We start from the raw sequence: 16,509 nt of genomic DNA on the forward strand, positions 1-16,509 counted from the left end.
CAACTCCTTGAACACAATCTCAGCGTGAGCAAAAGCCCGAGAGTAACTATGCTTTAGCAAGGCATTGTGGATATTGTAGGCAAATGGTACGCTACATTGCTTTCAAAGCAATGTCGTCGATCTTTATATGAAACTACAAGACCCAAAACCGCGTCTGTTGCAGTTAATACCTGACGCGTTGAGCAGTATTTTCATCAGATGGACGAAGCACAGGTGGTGATTTCTGCAATACTGTTAAAGCTTTTTGTTCCGTTATTCAGTTGCATATATCCTACAATTTCCGGCTAATTTAAATCCGGATTAAGGGAATTATTTTAGATGGTGTTTACTCGGCGAGAAAGGTTCATTAAACTTTTGATGTTGTTTTTTTTCTACGAATTAAGCAAAGTAGTGCAGCATCACATATGTTTACATTAAACGTATCTGTAAATTATGACATTTTGAATGTGTCTCTCATCCTCGTTTATTTGTATGTATTGCATTTTGTGACATCATAGATTTGTCCTTGACACGAAAGGCAATGGATGATCCTAAATCTATTCAGAGAAGATTTGAAGCTGCTGTTAAAGTGATCAGAAGTTTACCTGAAGATGGTAATACCTCCAGCATTACAAATGTCAATTGTCTATCTATCTATCTATCTATCTATCTATCTATCTATCTATCTATCTATCTATCTATCTATCTATCTATCTATCTATCTATCTATCTGTCCGTCTGTCTGTCATCCATCCATCCATCCATCCGTCCGTCCATCTGTCTTTCAGTCAGTCAGTCAAGCAGTCTGTCTTACTTTCACTATTAAACTGAGCCGTGAATTCTATTGTCGATTTTTTATGATACTACTTCACCTCTCTGTGATCTCCGATCACAGTCATTCAAGGTTTTTTCTGACCACATTTCTCCTGTGATGGTTCACCAGGATCCTTCCAGGTTTTAATAATGTGTTGGACATTTCTCAACCCAATTCCAGTGATTTCACAATCTCCTTAGTCGTTTCCTTTGCTTGATGCTGGCCAATAATTTGCCCCTTCTGAAACACAGTAACATCTTTTCCATGACCACAGGATACGTTTCTGACATGATTGTTTAAGAAATGAGAAGATACACACTGCAACAGTTAGTGTTAAAAGAGTTGTTGCCAGCTGAAACATATTAATCACTGCAATAATGATCCAATCATAGACTCTTAAATATCTGATTATTTACATCTAAACAGCAACTTGTTTTGGTCAGGCAGTGTATATGCAGGGCATATGTATTGAAAATATTATGTAGGTTCATTAATACACTGTATGATTCTTTCTTAATTCCACACAGGCTCTTATGACATTTCAGACGATATGCTAGTACTGTTCTACAGTTACTACAAACAAGCCACAGCAGGGCCATGTAACACCCTAAAACCCAATTCCTGGGATCCTATTGGTAAAGCTAAATGGTAAATAATATCCACTGGCTCTTCAATGATTTATCAGACATGACTACTGTGAAGAAGAGTATGAGACTACATTTTGATTTCATTTTACTTTTATTATTCTGTTCAACAGATATGATGATATTTTATTAGTAAATGTTTAAAGAATATAATTGAAATGGCCCAAAGTCACATTAGTAATGGCAGAATGTTCTTTATGTGTTAAAGAGTCATGAATGTTCTTTGCAGGGAGGCATGGAAAGCCTTAGGAAACATGTCAAAGGATCAAGCCATGATGAAATATGTTCAAGAAATACAGCTGGTAGGTGTTTTTTTTTTTTTAATACAATACAGAGATGAAGGACATTGTGGGATCAATAGCAAAGATGTGATTAAATCATTAACATTTCAAATGTTTATCATAGATAATAGAGACCCTCCCAGTCACAGACACGATGGAAGAATTAATGGATGCTCTTGACCCATTTTATGAGATAGTAGAGGATGAGGATGAAGATGTGCCCAGAAGACCGGCACAGTTATCCACAGGTATTAGTCCTTAAAGGGTTAGTTCATCCAAAAATGATCATTGTTTCATGATTTACTTACCTTTAAGACTTCCCTTCTACCAGCAGAACTGAAGTAAGGTTTTTTTAAGCTCTTTGTGTCCATACAATGCAAGTAAACAAGTGCCAACACCCTGCTGGCTGTTTGTTGGTCCAAAAGGCATATTTAGACAGCATAAAAGTAATCCACATGGCTCCAGTCAATCAATTAATGTCTTCTGAAACAAATAGATAGGTTTGTGTTAATAAATAGATAATTAAAACTTTATCAACTTTAAAAAATCTCTTCCTGCCAGCAGGTTCACACGAGAAATCGGAAGAAATATGCTGTTGTCTGAGCCCTTAATGAAAAATGTTATACATATTATGATGAATGATTAAACAGGTGGTACTAGGGGTAAAGAAGAGGATAATTATGGTGATACTGATGAAGACAACAAGGACGAAAGTGAAAGTTCTGATGAAAATATTGAAGATGACATAGAGATGGAAGAGAACAGCAAAGGTACAAACACAACAATGATGTTCTTATATATTCTGTTCTGTCATATTCTGTTCTATTATTATGTTCTGTCATATTCTATTCTATTCTTTAATATTCTGTTCTGTTGTTCTGTTCCATCCTGTTATATTTTGTTCTATTCTATTCTATTCTGGCAAATTCTGTTCTGACATATTTTGTTCTATTTTTCTATTCTATTCTGTTTTGTTATGCTGTTCTATTCTGTTCTATGCTGTCATACTCTGTTATATTTTGTTCTGTTCTATTCTATTCTATCAAATTATGTTCTGTCTTGTCATGTTCTGTTCTATTTTTCAATTCTATTCTATTTTATTCCATTCTATTCTATAACATATTATTCTGTTGTTTTATTCTGTTCTATTCTATCCTACTCTGTTATATTCTGTTCTGTTTTTATCCTGTTCTGTCATTCTTTTCTGACCAATTGTGTTTTGTTCTTTTTTCTATTCTATTCTGTCATATTCTGCTTTGTCTTGTCATATTCTTTTCTGTTATTCTATTATATCCTTTCATATTCTGTTCTTTTGTTCTGTTCTGTCATAGCTTTTCTGTTCTATTCCATTTAATTCTATTCTATCATTCCATGTTCTGTTCAATTCTATCATATGCTATTCTGTTCTGCTGTTCTGTCCTGTTATGTTTTTTTTTCTGTTGTTCTATTCTGTTCTGTCTTATTCCGTTCTGTTGTTCTGTTCTGCCATATTTTTTTCTATTCTATTTTATTCTATGTCATGTACTGTTTTATTCTGTCATGTTTTATTCTGTTCTTCTGTTTTGTCATATTCAATTCTATTCTGTAGACTTGAGCACTCTGGCAGCAGGGAGAGGAGGTTCAACTGTGTTTAATGGAAGTGAGAAGAACAGCACGTCTTCCTCGACCAATGACACTCACAGCTCTTTGAACTCTGAGGATGAAGAGGAGGAACTGGTATACAGCCGAGAGCCCAGCACAGAGCCTCCAGAGTTCTGCCCATCCAACAACTACCCCAGTGGTACTGTATTTCTAAATTACATCTCTGACTTAGGTTTACATTTTAGTCTTCTATGTGTAATATCAGTGAAGATAAGATGAATGCTGATCCTGACTTAAAGCTCAGAAATGATTTATGACGGAGCGTTCTCAACTTGGGTTTCAAAGATGGACTTCTTTTGGGTTTCTTTTTTTGTCCATTTTAACTGAGTTAGATGTTGCATTGTTTTAGTCACACTACAGTAACAGTAGTTTGACTGAAACTGGATATCAAGATTTGGTTTTGCGTTCAGATTCAGGTTTTGAAACCAGAGGACAGATAAATTGATCAAAGTGTCTATTATAAACTGGATATATGAAAACTTTGCTTTGATGACATCATACTCCATACAGATGACAACATTATCACAAAAGGCAAACATCACATAGATGGCTTGGATGATGAGATGTACAGTGACTCGAAGGAACAGACTGCAATGCAAGAGAAGGTACAGTCTCTATTGGTTTCTCAATACTTTTCACAAACCCATTAAATTGCCTGACAAGCTTTCTTTCTTTTACTATTTTTGACAGTTTTGTTGTCATGCTACAGTATTTTTATTGGGATTTGCCCATGAGTGCAAGATGAGCCATTCATATTTTTGTCAGTTTTCTAAAAAGAGATAGACTGTACATTTTAAATTGGCTGAAAGTTTATTATGTCTACTTTTAAGAAAACAATTTTACTGTATACAGATGGTGCCAAAGCTAACAGGCATGGACTAATAGCACAACACAATCTTCAGTTTTGATTTTATAGGGTCTTTAATGCTTTCATAGGCTCAAAGAGAACCTATAGTTATTGACCTAAAGTTTTAAAAATATTCAGACAAACCCTTGAATGTGGTTTATAAGTTGGGATGAAACCATTCAAGACTGTTGCATCTTACATCACCAGAACTTTGGAAGTGTTGATTCATGGCAAAACACAAAGTATGACATGAAATATCCATAGTTAAGTCACATCTCATTGATGGCAAGTGTACACGTATGACATTTCCCAGAGAGAAAAAAAGGAGAGTTGTTAAGGAAGAAATGCATTTGTTTGTCCTGTCATGTCAGAGCATTAAAAATGAGTGTATGTAATGCTCTCTCCAGGGTTCAGACGTTCCGAGGGTGCATTTGGCAGTAATGAGTGTGGTTGGAGCCAAGATGCAGGAGCAACAAGGGAGAAACAGAAAGCCACAGTGTGGGAGTCAGGATGGAAAACCACAGGGAGTTACACCCCCATTCCCCCACCCACCGGCATTTGGAACGGTCCAATATGACCAAATCTCACCATGCAGAAGAAGACGAGGTGGGGCTTGAGTCAGTGTTTGAATAATCTTGAACACTATGACATCAACAAGCAATAATGTGATGACCTATTTTCTGCCAGCATTTGTATAAACTTGCTTTTGCTAGAAAATTATTTTGTTTAGAATTAGTTAGTGGTGCTAAGGCAACATCAAACCAGTAACCCCAACCCTCTGCATGTACGGTTTGTTGAGGAGTTGTGAACTATTACTTTTTAAAGCAATCTGACTTGCCATCTTCACCTGGTGAATGACAAAACGAGTTAATAAAATCCCATATACTTACATTGAAGAAGGGACTTAAGACTTATCTAGGGTTCAGAATATTATAGAGACTTAGCCTTTAATATAATACCCTAGCAAACATCTAGCAACGCATCTTTTTTGAGTTGACTTATATTACAATGAGGGCAGTAGAGATAACTATTGTAACGCCATAAATTGATGATTTTCATTTCATGTCCTCTGAGGCTGTCAGTTATTGAGAACTAACTCAAGAACTGAATATGATATTTTATCAGAGCACAGTTGCCAAGGAGACGGCAAACACTGGGTGACAAAAGGAATCAAGGACAAAAAGGCATTGAACACCCAGATCGCCATGACCCTGTCACAGTTACAGGACAATATGCAGGATGTACTGCAAAGACTGGCCGCACTGGAAGTTCTCAAAGCATCACAAGTAAGGCACATAGCACTGTAATTCAGGCCACATCTTCATATTCAAAAAATAAAGTGGTATTATGATGCTTAACAATTTATAGTGTAAAACAAAAAATGAAATACATTTTTATTCCGCTATTAATATACTATAGTTCACCCAAAAATGAAAATTCTCTCATCATTTGCTCACTCTCATGCCATCCCAGATGTGTATGACTTTTAGGACGATTTTTAGAATAATATTTCAGCTCTGTAGGTCTATATAATGCAAGTGAATGGTGGCCAGAACTTTGAAGCTCTAAAAAGCACATAAACGCAGAATAAAAGTAATCCATAAGACTCCAGTGGTTAAATCTATGATATGATAGGCATGGGTGAGAAACAAATCAATATTTGTAAGAATAAGAAATAAGAAATTGTGTTCAGCAGATGAAAGAAAGTCACACACATCTGGGATGGCATCAGGGTGAGTAAATGATGAGAGAATTTTTATTTTTGGGTGAACTATCCCTTTAAGACCCTAAGTGGATCTTAGGACAGTTATAAGCTAGATATACTGTATACGTTTTTGTTTTGATCAGAGGTCCTATATCATATATAATGCCAAGGAAGTCTTATCTTATCTGGACATCTGTCATTAATTTAATCTTTATTTATTTATTTATTTATTTTGTTTCAGGTTGAAATCATTCCTCTAGATACCTGGCACTCAAAATCACCAAGAAAGGTCTGCTTATATGAAGTTCAAAATTATGGACTGCTATGGACTTTATATTAAAAGCAAGTAAAAGTAAATACATGTATATTTTTTGTTCTTTAGAGGTTACCCTGGTGGCCATTAGACATGTCCCCATACTCTGTGGTGCTGGCTGTTATGTGGCCTTTTGCTGTGCACTGGCTTGTGCAGGTTTACTTACAGAAGAGGAAGAGGTAAGCATTTGTGCTTAGGAATATGTGCTTATGAACTATATACAGTAAAAGTACTTGCTTTTTTATAGTCATGGTGATACATCTGCTAATATAGTTAATGCTGAGTACAACACTGTGCATCTTTGTTTTGCTTTTAGATGATGATAGTAAAATCCAGTCAAGTGAATCAAGTGGAGATTCATGTATCATCTGAATGACTCCTAAGGATTTTCAAATGGTCATATTAAGATTTAAAGTCTCAGGGCATCAATAAATATGATTAATCTCAATATATATGATATTCACAGGTTTTTTTGTGTAATGCTTTTTTCCACAATTTACATTGAGTGCAGGTAGTTTACAGTCATTTAAATGTAATTCAGTCTGTGTTCATGTGAAAGATACTTTTGTACAACAATGTGCATTTTTACATTTATTCCTGCATTTTGAATTCAGGACAGTTGTGCAGTCAAAACTGAAGTCTTTTGACTTTAAAACCTGGGTGGGAACCAAATTACTTGGATCAAGGAACCCCAAATGTTACAGCTTTACAAATGGAAAACACAATTGTGCTTTCAAAAATGTGCATTTATAAAATAACAACTGTACCAAAGAGAAATGCAACTTGAAATCTGACATATATATGTGGACCATTGTATCTGTGTTGTAGGCTGAGTCGTATCTGTTTTTATAAGATACAGTAAATTTAAGTATTTATGATATGCTGCGTTCCATTCAACTCTGAAAGTCTGAGTTTCCAACTTCCTAAAGTCGGATTTCCAACTCGGAAAGTCGTGCGGTTCTCTGAGATGCTGGTGTGTGACGTCACACAATCATGTCGGCACCCAGGAAGATGTGCAAAATAAGTGATAAACACTCACTTTTATTAAATAATATAGATAAATGAGTCAAATTTCCTACATTACATGATATTAAAGCTTGTTTTTATCAGAGTAGCAGGTGTTCAAAACTTGGTAAATGATACTATCTTTTGATAATCCTACACCTGCAATACAAATGCTAGTGTTAATCATTTGGGTTGCTTGGAGACATCTATGGTGACTGTCAAACACCTGATAAGTTTACTGGAGTGTTACAGTTTGTTTCCTAAATGTCATCTTCCGAGCATCTGGCAATGGAATGCATTTAGTTGGAGATCAGAGATAACAAGTGGAATATCTCTCGTCCGATTTGAATGAAACGCAGTATTGACGTTATAGTCAATGTTCAATCAACTGTATGGTCAAGCAGGTAGTGCTTTTGTAAGGTGAATAAAGAATTTGTATGGATTTTTGTATTTTGTTGTGGCCTATTTAATGTGTTTTACAGACATGCACTGCCTTTTGGTGGCACCAAGAGGTTCTCAAACCTATTTTTGATGAAATAGTAATCAAATATGGTTATTAGAGTATAAATGTACAGCCTCATAATAGAAATGCCAGAGTTTGTTTTGGGGGTCGTTAAAGTGGTTCGTTCAGTGTGGGCGCATTGAAAACTGTGGCGTTTTCCGCACGGAACGCTTTAAATGAAGGACAATAACAATGTCGCAGACTACTTAGGACGGATAGAACAGAGCCCGTTTGAAGGGGGACTATCACAGGGACCCTACAAGGTTAGCATAGACTAGATTAACGCAAAGGGCGGTGCACAGGCGATGAGACAAGAGACCGTTCTGTTAGAATGGATGTCTGTGGAGGAGATGCTTCCCGACGCTGAATAAACTGCTTTTGTGAGGAAACATTTAATCACTTAATTCATTTTTTTTTTTTTTTTTTAAAAACATGTTTTACATAAAATAACTGTTTGGAGTGAAATATGTATGGAGTTTACTACGATAAAATTGCTATTTTATAAGGGACGTCACGGACAATTTTGCGACAGGTAGGTGTCAGTTTATGGCTCTCCCCATACATGTTTATGGTATCCGCAAACGGTGACTAACTGTCGTAAAACGCTAGTTGACCATTACCAGTGTCTGTCAAGTCAGTCCACTGTCGGAGATCTTTTGAACGCTCTCGGGAGGCTTTTTCCAGTCATGCCAGTGCAGCTGCTATTTACTTGAATAGGGAAAAGGCCGAAATCTCATAAACGGTTGGTCAACATTATGATCAAAGAACATCCCAAATTAGGAGTAAAATCTGACAACGCTAGTATCATAAATTATGGACAGAGGTTGGGGGGGGGGCTTGTATAGCTAATGCGTTCGCGCGTTATCTAAAAGGTGATTGTCTCTTCTAACTGTAAGGCAGGACTTCCTTGTTATTTCCTTTGGGCGTTCCAATTTTTCCCCATACATTTGAATAGGAGTGGCTCGTCTCTGCTAAACCATCTTTGCGGTTACGCTCTCTACTATGGTAAAAACTCGGACTCCGTGGAAATTGTTATCTCTGCCTTAATCTCTAAAGATATAAGTTTTGAAGGAGTCCACAATAGGCATTGATCACTATCCTGTATGTTGCACAATTGGAATAGAGGTACAAATAGCAGAAGATCATATACCTAGATGGGAAATTAAGGGATGTAGAGTGGAAGAAGTTAAAAATAGGATGTAGTAACAGATTAGTTAAATTAAGTGGATTAGGTGCTGAAGTAGAAGAGTATAACTCAAGAACATGTACTATTATACATAGTATACACTACAGCAACAGAGATAATTGGGAAGGTATCCAAGTCAAAGAATCAGAAAGCAGTCCCATGGTGGAATAATGAATGTGGAGAAGCAATTAAAGCTAGAAATAATGCATATAATAAACTATTATTTATATTATCAAGCAGGTTCTTGCCTCCTCCTTTCCATTGATATTTTACAGAAAGCTCTACAGATGTCAATGGAAAGGAAGAGGCAAGAACCTGCTTGATAATATAAATAATTGCTGTAACATATCTCATCATCCCCTGGGGATGTTTTCTTTGCTCCAGCAATAGCGCTTTTAAGTTCAAATAATGAGAATGGAACATCCGTAGAGCTTTCTGTAAAATATCAATGGAAAGCTCTACGGATGTTCCATTCTCATTATTTGAACTTAAAAGCGCTATTGCTGGAGCAAAGAAAACATCCCCAGGGGATGATGAGATATGTTACAGCATGATTGAACACCATGTCTGATGAGACATGTAAAGTTATACTGGAATTGTACAACAGTGTGGATAACAGGTGTACTTCCCTTTAGCTGGAAACATTAAATGGTCATTCCTATTAAAAAACATATTAAAGACCATTCTGAAGCCACTAGCTACTTCAAATATATGTAAGCTTATGGAAAGAATGATAACTGACAGACTAATGGATTTTATTGAAATCAGTAACCTTTTTTTCTCCATATCAATGTGGTTTTTGGCAAGGTCAAACCACAATGAACCCGGTGCTTTGCCTGGAATCAGATGTATGAAGGGCTCAAGTAAGAATCTGTTGTAGCTGTATTCTTTGATGTGGAGAAAGCTTAAGACATGTTATGGAAAGAGGGGCTGATTAAATTAAATTAATTGGGTGTTGGTGGTAGAGAATATAATTGGGTGATGGATTTTTTGTAGAACCGAACAATACAGGTCAGGGTGGGAACATTGTATTCTAACAGCTATCCAATTGAAAATGGAACACCCCAAGGAAGTGTATGCCGCCCTCTTTTATTTAACATAATGATCAATGATATCTTTAAGCAGGTTGAATGGAGTATGGGACAATCGCTGTATGCTGATTGGGCAGTGTGGAAGAGAGGGCGAAATATCTTGTACACTGCAAAAAAGGTCCAGTTAGCGATACACCAGGTTGAGGAGTGGGCAGTGTAATGGGGATTTCGTCTGTCAACAGCTTAAACCCAAATTATGTGTTTTTCAGAAAAGAAAAATACAGCAGTAAAACTCACATGATATGGTCATCCACTTGAGCAGGTGGTGACATTTTTTGGGAGTGTGGCTAGACAAACAGTTGACCTTTACCGCACATATTGGAAAACTCTTTGCAATGTGTAAAAGAGTACTATATGGTATGAGATGACTGGAAGGATGTGAATGGGAAGTAAGCTGCAATTCACTCAAGACATTTTTTTGTGTGCTTATAAGATAATCAATTGATTATGGTTGCATGGCATATGGTACAGCAAGTGATTCACTACTGAAGAAAATAGATGTGGTGCAGACGCAGGCTCTTAGAATAAGTTGTGGAGGTTTTAGTACATCTCCTGTAAATGCCCTGCAAGTTGAGTTGGGTGAAATGCCACTGACAGTGAGGAATCGACAACTATCAATGGCTTATTGGGTATCATTAAAAGGACACAATGATGTGCATCCCAGAAAATCTGTGTTTGATTAGTGCTGGGAACACACTCAAGGCAGCATCAAGAGCTTAGGATGGACAGGAAATAGAACCACCCAATCAATGGGTCTCGATCAAAGAAAATATAGTCAAAGTGTGCCATTACTTGTAGTTCCACCATAGATATTTCCTATGCCCTGCATTGGTGCATATCTACAAAAACATATCAAAGAAATTAAGGACTTGACAGAGAATTTGCACATTCTGACTGTAGACAAGACATAAGACAATATACAATTTTACAACTCGTGTATACACTGCATAATCAAGGAAACATCATTCGTTTTCTTTGGTTTCCTGCACATGTAGGAGTAGAAGGAAATGAGATTGTGGACAAACTAGCAAAAAACTCATTAAAATGTAATAATGTCGAACTCATAATTCACGAGCAAATCGGAAGCCAAGGCACTTATTCGTAAATCTGCAAATAATATTTGGCAGAAACTTAGAGATGGAGAAAAAAAAGGGGAGACACTTATATAAGATAGGGGAAAATGTGGGAGGATCTACAGCTTTATTAAGAAGAAGAGAAGGATCAATAATAGAAGAATATGCATAGGTCACACTGGATTAAATGGAAATTAGTATAAAATAAAAAAGCACCATAATGGGTTATGCAGTCACTGTGATGAAGTAGAGACAGTTGGACATGTTATTCTACATTGCACAGCCTACAGCAATGAAAGACAAGAATCACAATCAAAATAGCAGGCAAAGGGAATCCAAGGCATGTTATTAAAAAGTATTTTAGCGAAAAAATAAGGAATATCGGATATGATCGAAGAAGTTTTGAGGTATATGAAAGCAACAAGTTTGTATTCGAGAATATAATTTTTGTGTGTATATACATATATGAAGTAAGAGTTGTCCTTCCGCATCGCTGTTCCACACTCCAGTTCAGTTGGTGGCGGTAATGCACCTAAAGCTGCTTTGCCTGCCAACCGCCAAAAAACGAGAAGGCGCTCTGCTATGAACTCATGTATATTAATGAGGTTACTTGACGTTAGCACAGCTCACGAATTTGTTGTAAGGCAGACGTTGATATGTAAATATAAGTCAGCTAGCGAATGAAAGGACTTCTCTTTCTTCATGAATATTAAATTGGCTAGATGATTGGACGCTCCAGAAAACGTGCAGAGCATCGCCAAAATTGCGTAATTAATATTCATAAGGGAGTAATTAATAAGTATAATGCAGATTCAGAGTGCCGACGGATTTCATGAGCACGAGTTAAGTTTATAAACACTGTTTATTAAATTGTATTGATTAATTGAAATACGTTTAATGGAAAACAGCAGGAGAAGGAATATTATGATGGACGAAGCGAGTCGAGCAGATCCTCCGAACTGGATCCAGCAACACGTTGTGGTAAGAGCGAGACACATGCCTGTCAAATTAAACTGATACAATGATTATCTGGACCATAAAGTCTTTAATTTGATGTCCTCTTTAGTACCAAGACCTGATGCGTTTTAATGTAGGTGACAGTGCTCAAGTACACGCTGCCTTCCTGGTGTACATGGACCTGACAGAAGGTGAGGAAGTATCAGTATTCCTAATATTGTTGTCAACAATATTGGTAACAAACAGCTCAAATTCTCCTTCTCCGGCAGTGCGCGGCTGGTCAGGTGTGGCCGGAGTTTCCTGTCCAGAGTTACAAGCAGTTCTTCTGGAGGCTCGAGAGAAAGAGGGAGACACAGTCCAGATGATCTACCCTCTGCCTTCACACAGATCCATCAAACACAGAGAGTAGGACACACAGTCTCACAGTTTATAATGGAATGTAATCTGGTAATCTGATTACTTACTGGATGCTTTGAGAAATATAATTTTAAGTGTACTAAGTAGGCCTAGCTTTTACAATTTCGCCAAAAATTAGTAAACATAATATCAAACAACAATTTGCTATTTGTCAGTCGCAGAGACCTCTTTGAAAGTCAAGTCTGATAATCAGGGTTTGGGAGAAATGGAATACGGAATTACGCATTTAAAATACAAAATATTAGGAAGTATATATCCCACTACATTATACATTTTGTATTGTTTTCCTGTAAAAATATCTGAAAATCCTTAATTTGCCTCATTCAGGAAACACAAGCAGAATTTTTTTTTGTATAAATCATTCGTAAAGACTTTCTGACATAAATTCTCAGATTCATTCATTTTCGTATTTTCAAATTGTTCATTTGTAAAAAAAAAATGTACACTTGCTCCTGACCACTTGTAAATCATGCGTAAGACATCCGAACCTTTTGTGTTCTTTTAGACAAACTGACTATATTTTGATAGAAGTTAAATAAAATAAGTAATAACAAAGTTAACTAATTATTGAATGAGCTAAAATAACAGTTTAGAAGAGATTTTTTTTTGTTTACAGCGTTTTGGTAAAAGAACAGAACCAGATATGGATAATGGTGATTAACATCTTCCTGCTTGTATTAACAGAATTTTTTTTTACTCTGAAGCTTCATGTCAAGCAATTTTTATTGAATTTGGACTGTTCACAAATGAGCCTCCGATGACATCAACAACATTTAGTGACACTGACAATAATCAGTAATAATTCATTCATAAAAACTATTTCATTACTGTTCAGCAAAGATGTTAACATCATTTACTAGAGAGTCTGGTGCCTTCCTTATATGGTGTTTTCATGGGCGTTGATTATGAAAATTGTGAATGAACGTGCACATTCCCCTCTTTACAAATGTTTGGAATTCACTAACATGTTTATCTGGGGTGTATGCAGCATTTGTGAATTCGGATGAAAGTTTTTGTGAAGGTCCATTTGATATGCAATTACTTCCAATTTACTCATATACAGTATCTTCAAACGTTTCATGAATGGCCTTTTGTGTTTTGTGACCTGACTAAAGATGGCATGCGGTCCAATACCTGCTTTAGGTTTTTTGAAACTCTTTCTGTCAACTTTTTACACATAAAAATCTAAATTTGGGACATGTCTGATTAGATATTTAAACCCCCTTTTCTGGTGTTGTTTTGTTTTTGTAACAATTAGCATGAAAGGTTCTGTTAGCGATGTTAACCATTCTACAACTTTCATGAGATTTATTGAATTTGCCCCCTCTTTCCAAAGACAGAAAGACACCCATGGACACTACGGAGTTGCAGATTTAGCTATCACTCAATAAGCGCTAGCACATTTGGGACCAAACTGTTGGTTCGTAGTGTCATTGGAGAAAATTATGTAGTTACAGGGTTGTGCATAACATTTTGGTTAATGAAATTTAAGTTCAGAAATAAACCACTCCATTAAATATCAATTCAACAGATTGTCAACTTTATGACATTTTATATTTTTTATTGTTGGATACAGTCAAGAGCCTTATGTTTAGAAGTGCCTAACAAGTCGCTGTGATGTCATTTGACATCTTTCAGGTTGAGATGTATATTGGACAGAGGTGCTCCGATGCTGTTGTGTTCAGTGGCGTCTGACTCCAGTCTGGTGTACCAGAGGCTGTGTGATGGTTTTCTGACCCCTGACCCCCCAGTGGACATCAAAGACCAAGGCCGTCGACAGCATCGCAAGCGGAGGTTGCAGACGTGAAACGGACATCCAGATCTAGCTTAAACAAATATACAGCCAGTTGCTATTAAAAAAAACAGTTTAAGTGCAGATGAGTGACTGAATCCGTAAGATCAGCTTGAGCATGGATCATATTTATTTGTATAATGCTGAGCTGATAAATGGGGGTATGGACTTTATCCTACAATTATCCTGTAGCAGTAAATCACAAGGCAGATATATTTACAGTATCAAACAGACTACACCAATCAGCTGCTCCTCTTTACTCAAACAAATACTTGAAATATCAGTTGTGTAAAAACAGTGCAGAGAAACAAACCATAAACAAAATATTGGCAAATAGAAAATAATGTCTCGCATTCACATAGTCAATACAAAGCTAATAATTTCTTTAGGAACAAGATGCCTTTGCTTAAGAGATCTTTAGTTAAAGGGATAGTTCACCCAAAAATGAAAATTCTCTCATTTATTAACCCTCATGCCATCCCAGATGTGTATGACTTTCTATCTTCTACTGAAATCAAATGAAGATTTTAAGAATATCTCCGCTCTGTAGGTCCATACAATGTAAGTGACTGGTGGACAGAAAGCACATAAAGGCAACATAAAAGTAACCCATCAGATGCCAGCGGTTTAATCAATGTCCTCTGAAGGGAACCAAATTTATTTTGGGTAAGAACAGAAAAAATTTCTTCACTATAAGTCTTGACATCAGCAGTCTCCTTGGCAATCATGATTTCGGGCTCAAGTACATCTAGTTTTCTACACATGCGTCAAGCACAAGGAAGTGTAATTGAGCTTGAAATCATGATTGTGCCTAGAGACTGCAACGGCAAGATAGACTGAAAACATTACTCAATTTTCACTGTGCGTTTTTACACAAAACCAACTAGATAGTTTCAGAAGATATGGATTAAACCACTGGAGTCTGATGGATTAATTTTATGCTTCCTTTGTGCTTTCGGGTCACCTCTCACTTGCATTGTATGGAAATATTCTTCTAAAATCTTTGTGTTCAGCAGAAGAATGTCACACATCTTAGATGCCATGAGGGTAAATGAATGACATATTTTATCAACGATCCTTTTAAATGGTTAATATGAATTGATTTGTCCTGTATTTTTGGAAATATCATCTGGCCCAACTTAATATAGAGAAAATAAAAAGTGTGCTTAAAACTATGGTATGTTTATCATTATTGTCATAATTGTAAAAGAAAGGAGCACTTCCTGGTAATAAAACTTATCTATGTAAAACATTTGGAAGGCTGGTTTTTAAACTTCCACTGGTCTTCAACTCTATTTAGAAGAACACTGAATGTAAATGTCAAGCTAACTTGTAATATCAACCTGTTTTATAAAACAAAATGAGTATCTGATAACTATATGACCTTAAAATACTACAACTGTTGTCCCTAAACACGACTCTGCTAGATGCTTGATCTATTTCCATCATTCAATCGAATTTAAAGGGATAGTTCATCCAAAAATGAATGTTCTTTCATCATTTCCTCAATGGATGTTCCAAACATGTATGACTTACTTTCTTAAATAACAAAAAAGATGTTATGCAGAATGTGCGAGACTGATCTTTCTTACCCTGTTAATGGTTACTGAGACTGAACAGTCACTGAATCTCTTCAATTGTGTTCAAAGTAAATGATGAAAGAATTTTTTATTTTGGTTGAACTTTCCATTTAAACCTCAAGACCAGCACTAAAGGAACTGTACTGTGGTCATCCAACAACAAATCTAGTGATGATACATACAGCTTCACTGTCCTGAGGATTGCAACACATAACTCAAAAGAAAAGATAAAAAAGACAATACATTTGTGTGTGCTCACATAGTAAAAAGAAAAGAAAAAAAAACACATACTGGAATGCTAGAAATGGTCTTGTGTCACTGTCCATACACTTTCATGTTTTAACAGCATGACCTACATTACCAAGTCTCTTGGCAGGTAATTCCCCCTTAGTGTGAATCCCAGAGAGGAGATATCATCCCTGCTTTGTGTTCACCACTTTCCTGACGGTACAAAAGATCTCCATCTCGAAAAATCCATGTCAAAGGGAGGGCAAAATCAAAGATCTTGTGCATGGCTCTCTCTGTTATTTGTAGTATGAGTAGAAGGCTTATGGGTAGTGTAAGGCAAGGGATTGAGAAACTGTCTGAAAATGGCTTTTCCATTCCGAACTTGGGCCAAATCCCATTTCCCTTAAACATGCCCTATCCATGCCCACCCACCTTATAAATACTAGTCCTCAAG

The 16,509-nt window shown here is 36.4% G+C and overlaps 2 protein-coding genes across 6 annotated transcripts; both read left to right on the forward strand.

Moving 5' to 3' along the window:
- The first annotated feature begins 182 nt into the window (after window positions 1-182).
- On the forward strand, window positions 183-7,665 carry LOC127649489 (acyl-CoA-binding domain-containing protein 5-B-like). Of its 3 annotated transcripts, none has more exons than XM_052134599.1 (13): window positions 183-213; window positions 498-593; window positions 1,321-1,441; window positions 1,667-1,739; window positions 1,843-1,966; window positions 2,369-2,488; window positions 3,307-3,498; window positions 3,870-3,964; window positions 4,614-4,812; window positions 5,332-5,492; window positions 6,153-6,200; window positions 6,294-6,403; window positions 6,541-7,665. In XM_052134599.1, exons 2-13 carry the CDS (start codon window positions 521-523, stop codon window positions 6,542-6,544), a joined length of 1,320 nt encoding a protein of 439 aa, XP_051990559.1. In that variant the 5' UTR covers window positions 183-213; window positions 498-520; the 3' UTR covers window positions 6,545-7,665. The 3 variants fall into 3 exon arrangements, with proteins under 3 accessions (XP_051990559.1, XP_051990562.1, XP_051990560.1); XM_052134602.1 differs by lacking the exon at window positions 183-213 and adding an exon at window positions 225-341; XM_052134600.1 differs by lacking the exon at window positions 183-213 and having other exon boundaries at window positions 399-593.
- Window positions 7,666-7,924: 259 nt separating this feature from the next.
- tsen15 (TSEN15 tRNA splicing endonuclease subunit) lies at window positions 7,925-14,270 on the forward strand. 3 transcript variants are annotated; one of them, XM_052134460.1, is made up of 5 exons: window positions 7,925-8,111; window positions 11,990-12,062; window positions 12,148-12,229; window positions 12,308-12,443; window positions 14,094-14,270. In XM_052134460.1, exons 2-5 carry the CDS (start codon window positions 12,006-12,008, stop codon window positions 14,260-14,262), a joined length of 444 nt encoding a protein of 147 aa, XP_051990420.1. In that variant the 5' UTR covers window positions 7,925-8,111; window positions 11,990-12,005; the 3' UTR covers window positions 14,263-14,270. The 3 variants fall into 3 exon arrangements, with proteins under 3 accessions (XP_051990420.1, XP_051990421.1, XP_051990419.1); XM_052134461.1 differs by having other exon boundaries at window positions 11,993-12,062; XM_052134459.1 differs by lacking the exon at window positions 7,925-8,111 and adding an exon at window positions 8,183-8,263.
- Window positions 14,271-16,509: the final 2,239 nt, after the last annotated feature.

The sequence above is a fragment of the Xyrauchen texanus genome, chromosome 9, assembly GCF_025860055.1.
Source record: "Xyrauchen texanus isolate HMW12.3.18 chromosome 9, RBS_HiC_50CHRs, whole genome shotgun sequence".
NCBI classification, from domain to species: Eukaryota; Metazoa; Chordata; class Actinopteri; order Cypriniformes; family Catostomidae; genus Xyrauchen; species Xyrauchen texanus.

Coding starts and splice junctions, on each gene's coding strand:
- tsen15 (XM_052134459.1), top strand. CDS start 8,202: ATGGAGTTTACTACGATAAAATTGCTATTTTATAAGGGACGTCACGGA. Junction 8,264..11,989: donor CACGGACAATTTTGCGACAG/GTAGGTGTCAGT, acceptor AATGGAAAACAG/CAGGAGAAGGAATATTATGA. Junction 12,063..12,147: donor GGATCCAGCAACACGTTGTG/GTAAGAGCGAGA, acceptor TGTCCTCTTTAG/TACCAAGACCTGATGCGTTT.
- LOC127649489 (XM_052134599.1), top strand. CDS start 521: ATGGATGATCCTAAATCTATTCAGAGAAGATTTGAAGCTGCTGTTAAA. Junction 594..1,320: donor CAGAAGTTTACCTGAAGATG/GTAATACCTCCA, acceptor AATTCCACACAG/GCTCTTATGACATTTCAGAC. Junction 1,740..1,842: donor ATGTTCAAGAAATACAGCTG/GTAGGTGTTTTT, acceptor TGTTTATCATAG/ATAATAGAGACCCTCCCAGT.